At 28.4% G+C, this 20,585-nt stretch overlaps 1 protein-coding gene across 1 annotated transcript in view; it reads left to right on the top strand.

Annotated features, from left to right (window-relative positions):
* Positions 1 to 14,933, top strand: part of LOC113387933 (E3 ubiquitin-protein ligase Mdm2-like) — a 342,821-nt gene extending 327,888 nt beyond the window's left edge. The window contains exons 2-7 of the mRNA XM_026625316.1: positions 3,945 to 4,239; positions 8,417 to 8,584; positions 10,397 to 10,563; positions 10,641 to 10,723; positions 10,810 to 11,030; positions 14,670 to 14,933. Of these exons, the coding sequence (XP_026481101.1) occupies positions 4,203 to 4,239; positions 8,417 to 8,584; positions 10,397 to 10,563; positions 10,641 to 10,723; positions 10,810 to 11,030; positions 14,670 to 14,791 (798 nt within the window). The 5' untranslated portion in view covers positions 3,945 to 4,202 and the 3' untranslated portion in view covers positions 14,792 to 14,933. The remainder of the gene's footprint in view (positions 1 to 3,944; positions 4,240 to 8,416; positions 8,585 to 10,396; positions 10,564 to 10,640; positions 10,724 to 10,809; positions 11,031 to 14,669) is intronic.
* The last annotated feature ends 5,652 nt before the right edge of the window (positions 14,934 to 20,585 follow it).

Raw genomic sequence — 20,585 nt, 5'->3', positions numbered from 1 at the left:
ATGGCAAGGCCATGTTACGCTCCAACTTCCATACATTATGCTACTGAATCATATTGAATACTGACAAAATGTCATGTATTTGCTGTGCATTCAGGCGTTTTACACATAAACTGCAACGTCACTCGTGTGTTATGAAGCTGAGTCAGAAAGACCCTGTTATCTAAGATCGTGTGCAATTTCTAAGTTATGTTTTCTATTTGACAATCTGAGAAAAACGCCTTACTGCAAAGCAACCATATGGCTTTTGTCGATATTTAGTAAAGAAAGTTCTTCATAACATAGCCTTGCCATAACTTTTTTCTATTATGCGGCAGAATCGGTCTCTAAGAGATAATAGATAATCTTAAGTATGCAATTATAATTTTATATGAAACTTTTAAACAATTATAATTCTACATTTACAAAAATATATATCCCTCTTACAAATCATATATCTATTTCTATTCCCTCAATCTAATCATCTGTTTGCGAAAGCAGCAGAGTACTGGCAGGAATAATTTAGAAGATAAGTGGATTATTTATTTAATGACATTCCAGAATGAATTGTTGATAATGTGTCGCTTATCCAGACTTGTATGAATATGTCGTGTTTGTAAATGATTAAATAGAATAGCTCAATGGTGGTGGGGCCTGCCTGCCGGGGAATTCACCGACTGAGACGGAGACTCTGAAAGTCCGAACTGCTGAATTCTACGGCTGCAAGCGGTTGTTACAAGTTCGCGCGCGCTTGGTAATGGACAGGGGCGGAGAACCGAAATATGAGATACTTTTAGTAGAAAACTAGTGGTGTATGGCATCGTGTCTCAAGGCACATTGCTAAAACTTCCCGTACCGTAATTAAAAATCTTGGTACGGAACCCAAAAAAATTTACACAAAATGTGTACACATTATTAAAATCCCTATAAAATATCTGATAATTTGATGTGCATATGTCTAATGATCATTTTTGACCGCCAAATGGCATTTTTTTTTACTTTTTTCATTAGATCTTCGAAACCACTAGAACTGCCCTCATGAAAATTTGATCAATTCTTCATCTTGTTAATACAAGTAAAATGTTTTATGAATTATTCAAATCGGACTCGAATATGTCGTAAATTAGCATTATCTTCTATATATATAAAAATAAGTCGGGTTTTCCTTCCTGACGAAATAACTCTAGAACGCACGAACCGATTTCGACAATTTTGCATTCGTTGGAAAGGTCTCGGGCTCCGCAAGGTTTATAGCTAAGAAAATTAGTTGTGCATGGCATCGTGCCCTAATGCAAGCTGCTGGAACTTTACGCACCGTAATTAAAAGTTCGAGTAATGACATTAGTGAGAATTATCAGAATTATGCTTGGTTAAGTCAACGAGCAATTCTTGCCGCAAAGAATAATGATGTACACGCCCTGAATTTCATCATACAATCAAAAATTGCTGGCGATTTGGTGACATACCGAAGATTCTGACTGGTCTTCCGTTTGACTTCAAACGATTGCAATATCCAGTTCGCCTTGCGTTCGCAATAACATGTCGCAAGGCCAATTGCTTAGTGTTTGCGGGATAAATTTCAGATAGATTATTTAGAAAATCATTGTTTTTCACATGGGCAGTTATACGTTACCTGTTCACAAGTTGGAAAACCATCCGCTTTGTTTGTGTTAACGTCAGACCAAAAAACAAAAAATGTGGTTTACCAAAGATCACTTCCATAAATGGATAATTTGCGGGTTCACTTTCATTTACTTAGAGAAGTTCAACTAAAAAACACTTCATTTTTGTAATCAAAATAAATTCGTTACTGTTGTATAATAAAATCAAATTTCTCCTTTTAAAATATAAAACAAACAAAAAATTTCTTCATCTTTCTCACGAAACTATCTGGTGGCGAAACGGAGTTCGTCGGGTTTGCTAGTTGTTTATAAAACAGAGGGTGATTAGGAGAAAAATGCATGGAACGCGTAGAATCTTGTGCTCATGGAAAAAAGGTTGACAAGATGTAGTGAATGAAAGGGAAAACAACTCTGACTGCTTTTTTTTGTAATTGAAAAACTGATGTTAGTAACGGTGAAAACCCCCAAAATTGAATGCCGTAAATTACATTTGAATAAAAATACGAGTAATAAATTGTGAAAAGTCTCTCTTTGCTTATTTTCATTTTTAAATTACGAAGCATAAAGCAGGTTTTTGATAATTTAGGATTCAAAGTGTTAATAATGTGATGATCCCATTTCATATTGTTACTAATATTTATACGAAGAAATTTGTATTCTTCAAAAACTCATAAGTGTTATTATTAAAGATGTACGGGGAAATATCTCGACAAATTTTATTAGATCTATAAAATATGGATTATGAAATTTACAGTTCCCGTCCAAAAGTCGAAATTGAAAATTTTTGCATATCTCACATTTGATAGGGAGATGTGCTGAAGAGTTTTTGGCAAAGACAGGTACAGCCGTTTTGGAGATATGGAGCAAAGAGTGCAGAAAATAAAAATGAGTTTTTGTGAGAACGGAGTATCGGATTTGAATGATCTAAAAACCGTCAATTTGTAATGATTGGGAGAAGTGGTAATTAGTATTTGGCAAAGGCAGGTCCCGCCATTTCGAAGATACAAAACTAAATGTACAAAAAATGACAGTTTTTGAGTGAACTAAGCGTCCGATTTGAATGATCTAAAAAACTTTCTGCTTGTATTGACAAAACAATTGCTTTTGAGGATAAAAAATTATTACTATCTATAAAATATTTTTGTAATTTTGGATTAAAAATTGAAAAAAATTACCCAGGCTAAGCACAGTTTAAGCGCAACTCTGGGTCAAATGTTTACTCAAGTGCGTTTAGACTGTATATGTACTGGAGCAATTTTCCAATTTTGTGAAAAACTATTGAAAAATGTGAAAATGCCGCTAAGCTAAGCACAGTATAAGTGAAAATGTCGCACAGAATTATTTGCAAATGCAATTTAGACTGTGACTATACAGGAGCACTTTTTCAATTTTGTGCAAATTAGGCAACTATTTTTTTTTTTAATTGAATTCGAAATGAAATGACGATTGTTAATGTTCTGGAGATAAATTGATTTATGATTTACATTTGATTTGCTCAGATATAACAAGATAGCAAAAATTATGAAAGTTACAGTATTTGCAATAATATATTTGAAAACGTTTAAAATTTCTCGAATATTTCATTACGCTACGAGAAGTTCTAGCAATTTGCCTTAAGGCACGATGCCATACACCCCACTAGTTAAATTTTGATTCGGTCCAGCAATTTGTCTCAACGCATGATGCCATATACCCCACTAGTCATAAAATATATTCGAAAATATTTGAAACAATTGTTATTAATCATTAAATTTTAATCATTAATTGTTACATTTTTATTAACATTTTTTTTATGCTTCGTATGCAGTAATTTGGCACAATGCCACTTGACCACTAGTTTCTCTTTCATAATATTTTAAGAATATTCTTATAACATCGACATATGATATTTTGTATAAATTTATATATAATAAAATATTTCATTAATTATTATATTAATATTATTTATTTTTTTTTTTTTAATAATTTATATTTATATTATTTAATTAAGTTATATATTTATATATAAAATTTAATTATTCCGTAAAATAATTTTTTAATTATATATATATATTTATATATATATATATATATATATATATATATATATATATATATATATATATATAATAAAATATTTATATTATTGTTAATTATTCCGGTTATTTAATTATATATAAACTATTTAATTACCAATAAATTGTTGTCGGTAAACTTAATGATTTATATATATTTATATATAATAAAATATTTCATTAATTAATATATTAATATTATTCATTCTCTACATTCGTATTAATATTTCCATTACAATCCATTACAATTTATAACCCTAACTATATTTTTTCACTCTTTTTTTAATTCTAGGTTGTCCTCCCCTGCCTCGCCGTATTCCTGTTCGGACTTGTCCACTCGCACGGCGTGTGTGTGCCGCGTATGTTGCTTCGTCGTCTCATACAAAAAGACATACATTCTATACATTTCACATTTTTCTTAACGCCATTCGGCAATTTTTTTTTACTAGTTTAACAATTGTAGTAGTAAATTAGTCGCCGGTTACTAATTTTCGTTAAACGTGCTGTGATTATTTGTGATTTTATTATAAACAAATATATATTAACTAAAATGAGTTCAATGCAAGTCGAGGCATCACCTCAAGCAGGTAATAATGATAATAACATATGATTATTGGTTTTGGATAAAAATGATAGTTTTAAGTGTATTAAGGGATTTATTATTATTATTAATTGTGTAAATGATTTTTTGCTGTGCGTTTGTGGATTTTGTACAGGGCGCTGGCCCCCCACATGTTTGACACATGTTTTTTTCAATTACACAATTAATTCATTAAACAAGATTTATTGATATAGCAATTACTTATTTAAATGTGTTTATATATTTATTGTTACAATTAATACTGATATCTTATGTTCAAAGTCCAACAAGGTCACAAAAGTCTTCTTGCAAAAAGTGAGGTTAGGTTTGTAATTTGTACACAAACCAAATGGATCACAAAAGTGTTCAATTATTATTATTACAGTTTATATTCAGCTCATTATACTTGGAATACGTAAGTTCAATAATGTAAAATAATACAAACATGAGTCTAATGTTAATATTTGTAGTTAGGGCAAATTGTGTACGAGCACAAAGAGTATTACAAGATCTTCGATAAGTTTCTAAATTGTATATGGGCACAAAAGAGCCCATCACGTGAGCCTTTATAAGAATTGAAGAGACGTCAGTAATGAATTTACTAATTAATAATTAAATGTAACCAATTTTTAATAACTTCTTGAGTAGATTAGAGCTTCATTTGGAATACTTAACAATGAGAATTGGAACATTTGTAGCTCTTCTGGAAGTATGTGAAATCAAAGAATTCATTTAGATACAAAAATTTATTTAGCGCTTTATTATAATATTTTAGATGTTACTTCTTCAACAGTTCAGGACTAATTCTTTATATTTTTACATTTTTAAAATATTTCCAATCTTTCTAGTTTTATGATAGCTCGCCGAAGGTACATGAGCTATCATAAACTTTTATTAAGGGTTGTCTGGCAGATGTACAAGATATTCACAACATTTACTGTTACTTGGAATTATACTTTGTTGAAATGAATTTACTTATGACTAATATTTATAATTATAAAAAACACAATTCTCAACAGAATGTATATTTTAAAGAATGATAGTAACTTTTACAATGGAGATAATCCACTATTTTTCCTATACGGTTCTATAATGTAAAAAGACAGAAACATGAATCTCACGGTATTATTTATAGTTCAGGCAAATTTGAGCACAAAGAGTATTACAAGAGCTTCGATAAGTTTCTAAATTGTATATGAGCACAAAAGTTATTGCGAGAGCCTTTATAAGAATATATATTTGACGATTTATAGAATGTTAATGATAATTTGTACAATTAGCTTGAAGATGGAAATAATCTACTATTATTCCGAATGATACGATGATATTCAGTTTCGTTCAATCTAAATACTATTACTATAATAAATTAAAACTTTTTGCACTTGTAAAATTGAATTTGAAGTTATTAGACATTTTATTATAAAATATTTCAAGATCGACACTTTCAAATTAAAATTTTCAAACACTAAAGATAGTTTAGCTTCATATATTGAACAGCAAATTTTTAGAATGTGTGCATGTTTGTCTAAGATTTTAAGATTACAAAAATTTAGTTTCTATTAAGAATTTAAAATGAATCAAATCTGTACTAAAAATATTCAAGTATATTCTGATCGCAAGCAATAAAAGAATATAATTTTTCAATAATTAAGTTCTAGATAGAGACACATTCTATTAATTTTATAAATGCGAATGCAAAGAATACAAAGTTCATTAGTGAAGGTTGATGTTACAATTTTTAGTTGACAAGCACAAAACTTTCACAAGAGCCTTTATTTTTAAATTTTTATTTAATAATAAAATATCAAAGTTTATTTCAAAATCATCCATGATAATAGTTAAGAGTTTACTTCAGAAAGTTTAACGATATTAAAAGATACAAATGTGAGGTTAAAATTACAATTATCAGTCGACAAGTACCAAATTTTTACAAGAATTTTTATAAGTATGTCTGAGTATCAAATTTTATTACAAGTTCATAAATAGATTACATAAGTCCAATTCTGAAAGTTCAATAATCTAAATATACAGATAAAATTGGTAAATAATATAATTTTTAGTTAGGCACATTGTGTACAAACAAAAATACTATTACCAAGGGCTTTAAGTATCAAAGTTCTTTCCAAATCATATATGGTATTCGCAAGTTCAGTTCAGCTAGGATTAACAAGGTATAAAGACACAAAAATGAAAGTAATACTATAATTTGTAGGTGAAGCCAATAACGCATTAACATTATTACAAAAGTCTGGACATTATAAAAAAAAATTAGAGGGAAATATAATTGAAATTAGTACTGAAATATTAGAATGGTGCTGTGAGTAACGTTTGCTACATTAATAAAATATTTATTATGACAAATATCATCATGAGTGTCTGAATGCAACACAGACATTAATACGAAAGTCTTGGTTTTGTGAAAAGTATTACATCAATAGGATTCGAGTATTCATAAAAATATTTAAATGTTAGAATAAATAATATTATAAAAGTTTGTCATGACTTTTAACACAAACATTATATTTTGTGTATCATTTTGCTGAAGTTAATAGATTTTCTTCTTGAATTTTTATGCATTTTCTAATATTCTATAAATTTAGGTATGAAGGATTGACATTAAATTAAAATAACTTATCAATATAACATCATAAATTCAATAAGAAAGTCTTGATATTAAGTCTCAATATCGTGACGATGATATGAGGCCTCTAATTATGTCTTTCTTTTGATTTTGTCAAATCGAGGAGTTTTGTATTTTAATTTGTTTCAACTAGAGTCGAAAGCAAGTGTATTAATAACAAGTAAATAATAAAAATCCTGAACTGCAGTTGGAATAGTAACAAAATACTTCATTTTTATATTCAGAGCTATCGACTTTTAATAATTTAATGGCGAGATTTGTGATTGCTTATGAAAGGATAATAAATTGAAAATTACCAAGATTGTCGACATTGAGTTAAAAGAAGTTGTATGCATAAAAGTTGGACCTTCGATAGTTTATTTTTAAACTTGGAAAACGAAATATAAGTTATTAGTCTTCCATTTATTTATTGGAGACTAATAGAAATAATTATTATAATTATCCAAAAATTGAAACAAAGAATCGAATTGTAATAAAAAACCAAAAGGTTTTTTAAGATATATAAAGATTTTTATTTATTATCGACGTTTCGGAACTAAGTACGTTCCACTAATGAACTTCCCGTAGGGTAAGTTATAGTAATCGCAAAAAATCGAAAATGAAATGTTTTATATATCTTTACATTTCAAAACCTTCTGAACATTTTGGCATACCTTAGAAAAAATGGATGTACGTGTGCGGATACAAATTTTCGTCGACGATTTCGGGAACACGGATCAACCGATATGAATCATTCAAAAAACGAAGGCAGGTTTAGCCGTTTCGGAGATACGGGGCAAAAAGTGCCAAAAACGGTAATTCACTTTTTGAGAAAACGGAGCGGCCGATTTGTATGATTCAAAAAACATTTTATTTGTATTGACAAGATGAAGAACTGAATAAATTTTTAGGAAGGCAGGTCTAGCGGTTTCGGAGATCCAATAAAAAAAATGCCATTCTGTGGATAAAAATGATCATTAGACATATGCACATCAAATTATCAGAATTTTATAGATATTTTAATAACAAATTTTGTTCACATAAATATGGGTTCCGTACCAGTGTTTATCCGTTAAACTGCTACGCGGCGCCCACGCGCTTCGATATTTTGTTTCTACGCAGTTAACGTATGGCGAATGTTTTGAAAAACAGTTCAAAATTTTCAAATTATAAAGATATAGAATTTTTAACAAAGGCGGCCAATTGTTTTCATAAATTTCCAAAACCTCAAAAATAGTTTTTTCGGAGTTTTAAAGGAAAATAGAATCTTGGTTAAAAAAAATAATTTTTGGTACGGGAAGTTCCAGCAATTTGCCTTAAGTTAACTAGTTACGTTTCTGGATTAACCGATATCAATGTGTATCAAAAACTTACAAGAAATTTTAAAATTTTAAGTTTTTCAAGTAAAAAATATTTTTATTTAAAAAAATGCAGTTTATTTAAAATTTTTCTTCATTAAAGCTTTTGAAATGTTTTCAAAAATGTGCAAACAAAATTCAAAATTTTCAAAAAAATCTATAAGCGACAATTTGCCATCTTTAACAATGTATTATTTGTCTTTCAGGTAGTTTTAATTGGAGAAAAAGACTGCGCCAGGATTCAGGATCGGGCTCGGAGTCTGAGAGAAAGACTCCTAGGTTACAATGGAAATACATTACATTGGAAAGCGAGAGCCCCCAGCCTTCAGAAGAAGACACTGAGAGTGTCTATAGCGTGCAGGGACAAGAAACTGGTAAGTCTACAAAAATCAGAAGACATCGATAATAGTCATATTCTATCATCATATTCTATTATATATATACCAGCTAACCCGGCAAACGTTGTTTTGCCATAAAAAATATGCCTAAATTGATAAAAAATTAATAAAAGTGCCAAAAATCAAATATTTAATAGATTTGGACTCTGATTCTTTGACAAATAGTTAAAAACTTGTTATAATTTTCAAAATTATTTGACATTTCATACTTCAAAAATAATTCACTCGCAACATATTTTTTTGTTTATTATACTTTTGTCATGTCATATATGTCAATAAAATTTTCTTTCAAATATTATTTATTTTTTAATAAATTAATAATTATTTTAAGCCATCAATGAATAATTATATAATTGTTAAATTCATAAGTTTGGCTAAATCAACACAGGAATATTGTGGAAATAAATATTTTTTTACATACAGATCTGATTTTTGACATTTGCATTTTATTTCAAATTAATTATAATTGTCAAAATATTAGGTTGTCAAATATCTCCCTTCCGCTTTTTTGCTCTTGGTTTATAATACAAAAAGGCGGAAGTGAGATATTTGACAACCTTATATTTTCTTTTCGGTCAAAATTTAATATAATATGGTATAATATTTAGTTTGTCTAGTTTGTTTTTGTCAGATTTCAATGATACCCTCAGATTGTACTATTCCATTCAAGAGGTTACAATTGCCTGTAAGATTAGCATTTGCGATGACAATCAAAATATATCTTAACTGATACATTAATAATAATATTATATTTTAATTACACAAATTTCTTTACACTTCGATAATTAATTCCAATGCATCATAGTGTTTTATGTCAATTTCTTTTAAATTAACGAATAAATTAAATTTTAGTCTAAATCAACGCAGCATCTTTATCTAAATATACAATTTTTTATATAAATATTTGATTTTTTACATTTGCATTTAATTGAAAAATAGTGAATGTCAATTTCATATATCCAATATGCACTAAATTTATAAATGTCAAAATATTTCCTTCTTGGTCCAAAATTAATATAATATGATAATATTTATTGTACAATAATGTTTTGTATCTATAATTTGCTTGGCAATATTGCCTATAACATAACTTGGAATAATTAATTTATTTGCTTCTTATTGAAGTAAGTCGTTAAACATTTTTTTTTGAAATGTCAAAATTTTGTTTGATTAATTTTAAATTCAATATGCCGCTTTTTTATTGTGATCTCTGATCTATAATGTTTTGATGAAGTTTTTTGTTTCCGAAATAATTTGGTAAGCTAATCAATTAAATCTAAATCGTAGATCTATTTATATAATTATTTTCATAAATACTGACAAATGACATTTAATTTTTTTACATGTCAACATTTATTCAAATTTTTAAGCATTGATTTTTAATTAGATTTAAAACTATAAACAGTGATTTCGAATATAGCATTTCATCAAATTTGGATTTAAATGTTGGATATTTCTATATATGTACATGTTTTTGAATTTTATTTTTTGAAATGTCAAATTTTTTTTTCAAAAATTATATATCGAAATTTCCTTAAATTTTGACATTTGTCATTTTAGTGTTTTGTTTTTTTTTTGGTCATTTTCTGTCAAATTTTTTTGAAATTTATAAAAATTATGTGTATTTATATTTTGAATTTACTTTTCAAAATTTCCTATAACCTAAGTTGGATATACATGCACACGATGAGCCAATAAAATTTAAAATCGGTTCAGTAGTTTGGGCGTCCATCGCGAACCAACATCGTGACACGAGATTTATATATATAGATATTATTTATCTTTTAGAATTCTGCAGAGACACGAGTGACACAGACTCATCGGACAGTTGGAGCAGTTACAGTGTCGATGTGGGTGACATATTGATGAGAGTCGAATACGAAGTGGACAGTGATTGTGACAAAGAGGAGAAGTTTGTGTTCGGTGATGGAGACGCTAGCTCCAGTGGAACAGAGGTTGTACAATCGAAAGGCAATGTGAGCAAATTAAATTTTTTACAACTGTACTCATAAATTACTTGTGTTAATATTAGGGTGTAGTTGAAACTGCAACAGATTTATTAGTCGCAGCTATCTGCGATAGTGATCTTGCGATATGGGCAGACACAGAGGACAGGTAATAATAGACAGATGAAGAAACTTATATATATATATATATATATATATAATTCAGTCTTTATTATATGTCTATTTCCTTTACAGTAAATCGGGGTACTCGACGGATTCGGAGTTGGGTCGAGCGGATTTCTGGACGTGTATACAGTGTAAAAGTAAAAATAATAATCCTCTGTTTCGATATTGTGAGAAATGTTATCAAACGAGAAAGAATTTCTTTCCTCCACGACCAAAAGGCAGGAAGAAGAAGAGGAGTTTGGCGGGGAAGTACGAGTCCCAAAGGAATTGTTCCACAACGGCGGAAGAAGGTATTTATTAGAATAATTTATATTATTTTTATATAAAAGTTATATGTATATAAAATGATAGATATTTTTACATCTTTTTACCTGACTTTGCGTCGTGGTTACGCTCGAAGGAAGTTGGCTGAATTAACTTTATTTTTATTATTCTTTCATTATTACGGAGGCGGTTCAAAATTTCTTTCACTTTCTAATTTTTTTTTTGCCATTGTAAAACTATAATTTTTTTTTATAAATTATAGATTTTGTAAAAAATTTGCTCATATTCAATAAATTTACGCCATTTTTTTGTCTAACGCACCTCCCCCCTATTATTATAGTTTATCATTAACATTATATAAACATTTACATTAATTTTTAACTTCCCGATTCGCTAATTTTATGTTTTCTCGACGTTTCAAGCCATTCTGAATCGAATGAGACCAAAATTGTAAAAAGTATGTGTGTGTGTGCGTGAACAGATTTTTTGCCGTAAATCAACGTTTTCTCAAAACCGGCTGGACCGATTTCAAAAATTTAAAAGCCATTCGATGTATCTCGATGAGGACTATTGTTTGTCAGTTTTGTGCGACGATCGGCCAAGCCGTTTTTATAAATCGCAGAAAAGTGAAACATTTTTCGTCTACGTTTTAGCCCGCAATTCTGAATCAATTTTGAAAATTCAAAAACCGTTCGAAAGATATTGGTTGGGAATCGACCTGATTAGTTTTTGGTAAATATCGGCCGAGCCGTTTTCTTGTAATAAGGTGTTAAAAAAAATTTCGACGATTTTCGTGAATTTTTTTTGACAGTAGATACCATAGTCTTATATAGATCATACTAGAATATTACGGTCCTACGACAAGTGGTTTAATTTTAAAAAATCGTCAAAGTTTACAAAAATTAGTGTCGTTTTTTTGGCGTTTGTCAAAATTAGAACTTTCATCGACGTTTGCTCAGAATCGCCTAAACCGATTTCAGAAATTTAAAAGCCATTAGATGTATCTCGATGAGGACTATCGTTTGTCAGTTTTGTGCGACGATCCGCCAAGCCGTTTCTTTGTAATTTGAAAAAAAGTGTTAAACTTTTCGTCCACATTTAAGCTCATATTACCGAATCGATTTTAAAAAATCAAAAACTGTTCGAGAAATATTAGTTGGGAATGATACTGATTAGTTTTAGGTGAAAATCGACCGAGCCGTTTGCTTGTGATGAAAAAAAATTAAGCCGTTTTTTATGGAACTTATAAAATAAAATATAAATCATGGTCTTATAGAACTTACTGAAATATTATGGCCTTACGACAAGTAGTTTAAATTTAAAAATTCATCAAAGTTTGAGAAAATGAGTAGTTTTTTTGACGTTTGTTAAACTTAAAATTAGACGATTTATTTGGTATAACGATAGAGTACCTTAATGAGGTCTTAATGAACATACTAAACCATTAAAGTCCTGGTACAAATATAAAAATTGTTGATTTTTGAAAATTTGCTTTTAGAAAATACTCCGACCGAGTTAACGTGTTCGTTCGTCTTCAATAATGTGTAATGAATCCACTCGGAATACTTTTAATCACTCATAAATTAATTTATTTTTTATTGATTAAGTCGATTAATTACACATATCGGGAAGTTCATGTAACTTGCCTCAAGGCTAAATACCAATACCAACTAGTTTTCTATATTCATAGCTTCAAATTGTTCTAAATATCTTGAAATTCAAGTATATGTTATGTTTTCTTTTAAATTTAATCAATAAGCAATTGTTTTATACACTTTACAAATATGCTAGTCAATCATAGACATTATACTACATTGACTGCTAAGAGTATGTGACGTCACATGTCCGAGCGAACATTGCCGACGACAATCGCGGACTCTCTCGATTGATCAAATGTCACGTGTCATATGTTACGTGCCTAACTGGCGGATTTGATTTTATGTACATTAATAATATTAACAATATCATTTCTTACAAAATTATCAGCCACCACAATTGCCATTATATTATTGAAATAAAACATATGATCTGTATCACTTGATCAATCGGGAAAGTCCGCGATTGTCGTCGGCAATGTTCGCTCGGACATGTGACGTCACAGTCTCTTCTATGTTTGAGCACTTCTTTTGTGCTCGACAGCAGCCCATGCAATATAAGGTATATGTACTAAATACACAAAGTTCTGCCACTTTTTCATGACGAGTATATTAGTCAATCACAGCTAACTGGTTAATTATATAATTTTTCTAGTACAACACTATCATAGTTTCATTTTTTTAATTTTCTATAGTTAAAATTATAGATGCATTTACTTAATTAATAATTAATTACATCAAATATTTTACATTAAATATTCCTTTATTAAACAACGTTGGATTTTTTTATTGAGTGAATTTAATTACCAATGTTGGATCTTTGATCTGAAAAAGAATTCTAAACACATTTTCAATATGTTCTTGCTTAGATTATTCAAAGTAAAATTACAGTACCACTAAAGAATATTTTTGATAAAATATTCACAAAAAACTGATTTAACTAATTTGTTTGGATGTTACCTTAGCAGACAATTGTAACATTAAGTGAATATATATTTAACGGGCTAGTCATCTTCATTCAAATCGATAATACATACGACAAATAATTTACTTCCCGTAGGTTAAGTTATAGTAATCGCACATATAATTGTTATATATCTTTACGTTGCAAAACCTTCTGAACGTTTTGTTATATCTTAGAAAAAAAATGTATGTATGTGTGTGTGTGTGTCGATACAAATTTTCGTCGACGATTTTGGGAACACGGATGAATTGATTTGAATAATTCAAAGAACATTCGATTCGTATTGATAAGGAGACGTGCTGATTAGTTTTTGGCGAAGGCAGGTCTAGCCGTTCCGAAGATATGGGGCAAACAGTGACAAAAACGGTAACTCTGTTTTTAAGAGAACGGAGCGTCCGATTTGAATAATTCAAAAAACATTTTACTTGTTTTAACAAGATGAAAAACTGATTTTTGGGAAGGCAGATCTAGCGGTTTCGGAGATGTAAAAAAAGTATAAAAACAACGCTATTTTGCGGTCAAAAATGATCATTGGACATATGCACATCAAATTATCAGATATTTTATAAAGATTTATGTAATCAGAACAAATTTTGTTTACATGCTATGGGTTTCGTACCAATGTTTATCCGTTAGACTGCGACACGGCGCTTGCGCGCTTCGATATTTCTTCTCTAAAACACGCAGCACGATCGGTTTGAAAAAACTACAAATTTTTCCAAAAATATCAAAATATGGAAAAAATTTCAAATTTATAAAAAAAAAAAAATTAACAAAATTCTCAAAAAAAATTTTTTTTCAAATTTTTTTTAAAAAAAATTAAAGCTTATTTAAAAATTTTAATTTTCGGTACGGGAAACTCCAGCAATTTGTCTTAAGGCACGATGCAATGCATTACTAGTTAATAATATTAAAGACACTTTCATATTTCGTCTTTAGGAGAAGTTACATAAGATATATTTTCCTTCATTCTTTAGTCTATCTTACAACTTTTACAAAGGATAAATAAACTGGGAATCCTTTTTACGCGAATAAAGAGCTTTTACTGTAATAGTAATTCTTTCTACCTTTAAATTTTTTTATTAAAAAAATTCTTTATTACCCAGATGCGCCAGAAAATCAATTCTCCCGAATCCAGAGCCAAGACTCAGGCATAGCCACGAGCCTGAGCCAGGAAAGCATCGATTTAATGGACCTGGGAAAGATAAAAATCCCCGAAAACTCTTGAAGCAAACCCAACTGTATCAATCTTTAGCCGAAGACACAAAACCAGGCAGCAGTCGTGACGACGGTTCATTGGTAAGTTTGGACTTGGTAAGAACAGATCAAAAAGTCGTATTATATTCTAAGAAGAATAAAGATAACCAGGAACCAACTAAGTAAATGAAGTTGATAATAAAATTAATCAAGTTAATAACGGGGGGGTTGTTGAAACTTCTGACGATAAAAACAGTAGTCTCTGTATAACTTGTATGAGTAACGAGAAAAATGCTGTTTTCATGCACACGGGGCCCTTGCACATGTGCTGTTGTTATAAATGTGCCATGAGGGTGTGGACCGAGTGCAAACGTTGTCCTGTATGTAATCGGAAAATTAGCAATGTTAAAAAAGTTTGTGTAGCATAATTGTATAAAATGAACTACTAGCTGCAAATAATTATATTTTTTTCCACTTGTCAGCCCGTTTGTTTTTTATGCAGGTTTTCATAATTGAATAGTCCTTCTTGTATATAATAAAATATATATATATATAAATATATAATTAAATAAATGTATAATGAATTATTTAAAGCGCGTGCAATTGAGGATTAATATATTTTTTTATAGTTATATGTAAACATTTTGCCTTACTTTTGTAATTAGCTTCTAAGATTGTCATTTATCACTGCCGGGGATTTTGAATCTATTCATTTGTAAATATAGATTTAAACACAACAAAATGTACATAATGATGGAAAAGATTTCAAAAAAAAAAAAGGAAAATGATATAAATGACAACATCTAAAAAAAAAGAACACAAAAAACTAATGAATTAATAAAACAATTTTATTTCAGATAAATCTGTTGTTTTAATTAATATTTATATTTTTTATTTTCATACAGTTTAAATTAAAATGTGATCGTAAACTTATAATTTTAGCAATTCTTTGGTTACAAAATATATAAAATTTAAATATAAATTAAAACCTAATAATTAATATATTTGTAAAAAAATAACACATGTCTGTTTGAGCATTTTAAATGCATTTGTCACAATTTTATTTGTGCCCGTGTGTGGATTCGTGCAAAATTGTAATGGACAATTCATTTTAAAAATATAATTTGAACATTGTTTGTCATATATATACTAGATGACCCGGCGGACGTTATCCTGTACCCATGTCTACAATTCAAAAGTTCTAAGTTTTTTTAATCTCATCCTATACTTTTTATATTCTATTTGATGTCCTGCCTTTGTGATTCATTTATGGTCTTAGCATAAGCAATTTAAGAATTTCAGGAAAAAATAATACAGTATATGGGTTAAAAAATAATATCACACTTCATTTTACCACAGAACATAATTGCTTCAATAATTTAGTCTATAATTTTCATAATCTTGTACAATATATTAGTTGTTTTTTGGCAATTGCAATTTCTTACGTACTTTTTTCTTGATAATAATTTAATAAACATTATGGTTTATGTTCAAATCTTATGTGAATTATAATTATAATTTGTAAAATCTAATTCATATAGTGGATAACTAAAAAGTCATTTCAGCAATAATTTGTTACAAAAAATCTATTCTATGACTTCCAAGATTTTTTTATCTAAAAATTCAAATTGAAAATAACATTGAAACTGCCGACAAATTTGTTTGGAAATTCATTTAAAAAAAAAACATGTTAAAAAAAAGCATGGATAAAAATCAATCGAAAAAAGCGTCATATTTTACAGTTTAGTATACAGTGATATTTTTTTTAATGAAACTTTTTTTTTATTTAATTTTTTAATTATTATAATGAATTTCTCAGAACTTCAAGTTATTATTTTGTTTTGAAAAATGCAATCGATATTTTTTGTGCTTAATCATTTTTATTTTTTTACTAAAATATATATTAAAATTGATAAAATGTTTTCTACACAAAGATTAGGTCTCATTTTGTATCTTACTCGATCATATAATTATTTCTACAATCATTAATAATTCCTTTTGTCTCATATTTTTCAGAATATAATTGCAATAAAAATATTTATATATTTAAAATAAACGCAACGATTTGTTGTTAATATAAAACATAAACTTTTTTGATTTTCAGAATTAAATTATTTCAACAGGAACTCGAATGAAGAACATTTATTTGCATTTTTTGCATAACTAAGACTAAAATATGCTACAATAATAATTTAGAAATAAAAAGTAAAAAGTATTTGCAGTTTGCTTTTCATAATATTAAAAACGAAAATTACAATTTCGAAATTTTAGCATTTGGTTATGTACCATACTATTGTGTAATATTACATTATACATTAAAACTAATGTATTTCGCATTGTATTATTTTTATTGCTTATTAAGTTTTTAAGAAACACAAATCAAAAAGCATTAAAATCCTCCAGAAGATATGTTATTCTGTTTATTTATTGTCTTATCTTTGTGTAGTTTAATGAAACAACCTTCAGCAAAACGTCTTTTGATTAAAGTTTCTTCAACATGTCTTATTAAGAAAAAGTATTTTATGTATTAATGTGTTCTATAAGCATAGTTGTAAATTGTTTGGGATTTTTCTATTGTTGGACTATTATTTCATAGAGCTTATAAGTTTTTCAAGTGGATAATTATTATATAATTGTGCAAAAGCACGATTTGGTGAATTTTGCGATCTGACGTAATTTTGCTTTGCCGTAAATATTTTTTTTTACTTTTTATGTTGCTTTCACTTTATATTATGATTTCCACAATATTAATATTAATATAATTAAAAACAAAATAAAACTCGATTATTTTTTGAACTCCCTTCACAAAAAAAAAACCCTAGCATTAAGTGGTTAAAAGCATTTTTTTTTGTAAAATTAATATTAGCAGTTGTGCTGAAATTGTTGACTAGTCTGATAAATTATCAATAATATAATAATATCATCATAATTGTGTAAAAGTAATATAATACTAAATATTTTTTTGCTGGTTGTGACTATCGTATACAGAATATAGAATACAAAATGGCATTATTTTGGAACATTTTATACCTGAAGAGTCATAAAATTGCCTGTGAGACGAGAAAGCGACCACAATAAATCTTTGTATTAGTAAAAAATGTCAAGCAAATGTCTGTACAGATTTAGTACCAGTTTAGGAAAGTCAGATAAGACAATATATGTGGGTCATTGCACGGGACATATGATTTCATTTTAGAGATATGGTTTCTTCAGCAAAGTATCTTATTTTGATCCCTAGTATCCGAAAATCATATGTGCCTATATATATATATATATATATATATATATATATATATATGATATTTTTGTCGACATTAATACATATTTGATATATATTTTTCCATCCCAATCGTCAAATTAAAAAATCTCTCTCTTGTCACTCTACCGTACGTGCTGCGTAACCTTCATCAGTTTCCATAATGCACTGCGATTGAACACACACAATATAGGAGGGCAATATGTGCTCCTATAATTCCTCGATTATTAATATACTAGTATAATATTTTTACACCATTTTAGTGTTCAATAAATTTTACATAACTAATTTTTTCTGTTGTTTTTACTGGTTTGGTATGTACCTACATAATTTTCTCCTTTTTATGTTTTTATAATATCAACTTTTGTATTTATGTAATGTTAATGATGACACACATCAAGTGTCGAAACTTTAATGGAATAAAAAAAAAATTCTATTCAATCTTTTAATTCGATGATTGGGCTGCAAAAATATTTCAAATATATATATATATATATATATATATATATCACACACACATATATATATATATATATATATATAGTATATTCTATTTCTTATATTTCAATTAATAAATATTAAAAAAATAATTTTGCACTAACAATCATTTACCATTTACCATTTTGCACGAAATCCACACACCGCACAACAACTTAATCATATATTCATAAAATAAACACTCAAATCTCTCTTAATTAAAAAATGCCTTTTGACTTTTGACTTTCACCTTTTACCTTTCAACTTAAACCTAAAACAGTACGGTCAAATTCCATAAAATGACTAAAATAAATAATAATACTTTCCTTCCTTCCTGACTCGATGACTCACTGGTTGATTGATTGACTGACTGACTTTTAGACAAAATATAAATATTATTGTGCAATTTTTTGTACTTTAATTGGCGGCTCCGTTTTGATGGACTCTGTTAAATATGAGGTATTCAGAACTAACTGGTAGTAGCGTTTCGTATTGGGGCTGTTCACTGGGAAGCCGAAGGCTCGGACCCCGATCTTTTGCCATCGGGACACTTCGTTCCTGGATAAAGGATAAGGATAAAAGATACATATATAAATAAAATGGACATATATTTATATATATTAGGGTGGTCCTAAATATGGACATTTTCGAATTTCCTTGCTCCCAACAAGGGCTCAAATGGTTCCAAATTGATAAAAAACAATTCTCTCAAAGTTTTAGCTCTTAATATTGTCTTTTAGATAGAGCGGAAATATAGATTTTAGATAGAGCTAGCTAATATATATATATATAATATATATATATATATATATATTCAATAGATAAGTCCTGGATTTTTCAATATATTGATTGTTTCTTTTCCGAACAGTAAATCCAATAATAAAAAACATTTGTTTTTTGAAGATGTTTAATACGACGTTTCGGAACTAGGTACGTTCCATCATCAGGTTTATTCTGTCAAATACAATGTTTTTTAAAATACTGATTAACATTAATTAACAATGGTCAATACAGATTAATTAGAAAAAAATTTTGTTATAAAGGAATGGATTATGTACCGGATAGATAGTAATAAGACTTAACTAAAAAAGGTTTTATATAAAATTGAGAAGCAAAAATTATTTACCTGTAATAATTTATATATCCATATCACTAATATTTTTTTGTTAAAAACACTCGATTTTTTTGGAAGATATTTGTAGATGTTACGACTACACAAGACTTAAACACACTGATATGGATTTCTGTCTGCCAGATGTAAAGGACAAAGCACGGAACTCTTGGCAAAAATGATTTTTTATGGCTCTTGTTTGGTAATTTACGAAAAAAGGAAAAATATTGCTTTAGTAAATGTTGAGAAATATTATGTATATATATATATATATATATATATATATATATATACATACATACATGAACATGTATATGCACACCTACATACTCATACATACACATGCACATATCTATATATTAATGTATCCACAATTATACACATGAACACATATGCAAGTGTATGTGTATAGTGTATACCCAAAAACATACATATAAGCATATATATGGATGTACATATATTATAACACATATACATGTATATATATACACATATTCAAAAACTATTAGGATTAATTATTTTTAATCAGGTTTAAAAAATTTAAATATGAGTCATGAATGATATTGTGATCTGATCTTTTATTAACACTTTTTGACGAATTCAAAAAGATTAAACTGCTTTCAGAAAAAAGTCTTTTAAAAGTACAATCCTCTCTATATAAAATATTGGGTTCAAAGGTGAAATTATGTGAGTTTTCGATGGAATGCTGAACAAGAGTACTTTGGAAATTTCGGCTTTTATGATGAGTGACGCTTAATTCATGTTGTCTCATTCTCTTATGAATGTACTGTGATGTTTGGCCAATGTATTGTTTTTGACAATTTTTGCAAGGGATGGAATAAACTATGTTAGTATTGAATTTAGGAGGGGTGGTGGATTTAATTTTTGAAAACATTTCTTTAAAGAATATAGAGCTGTTCCTGAAATGAAAATATTTTCTTCTTTGAGTAATTTGGCAAAATAATCAAATAAGCCTTCAAT

The sequence above is a fragment of the Ctenocephalides felis genome, unplaced genomic scaffold (genome assembly GCF_003426905.1).
Source record: "Ctenocephalides felis isolate EL2017-DRISC unplaced genomic scaffold, ASM342690v1 CF-g0.4_SCAFFOLD_03572, whole genome shotgun sequence".
NCBI lineage: Eukaryota > Metazoa > Arthropoda > Insecta > Siphonaptera > Pulicidae > Ctenocephalides > Ctenocephalides felis.
Note: the sequence above shows the minus strand (reverse complement) of the source record. Positions and strands in the feature narration are given on the sequence as shown.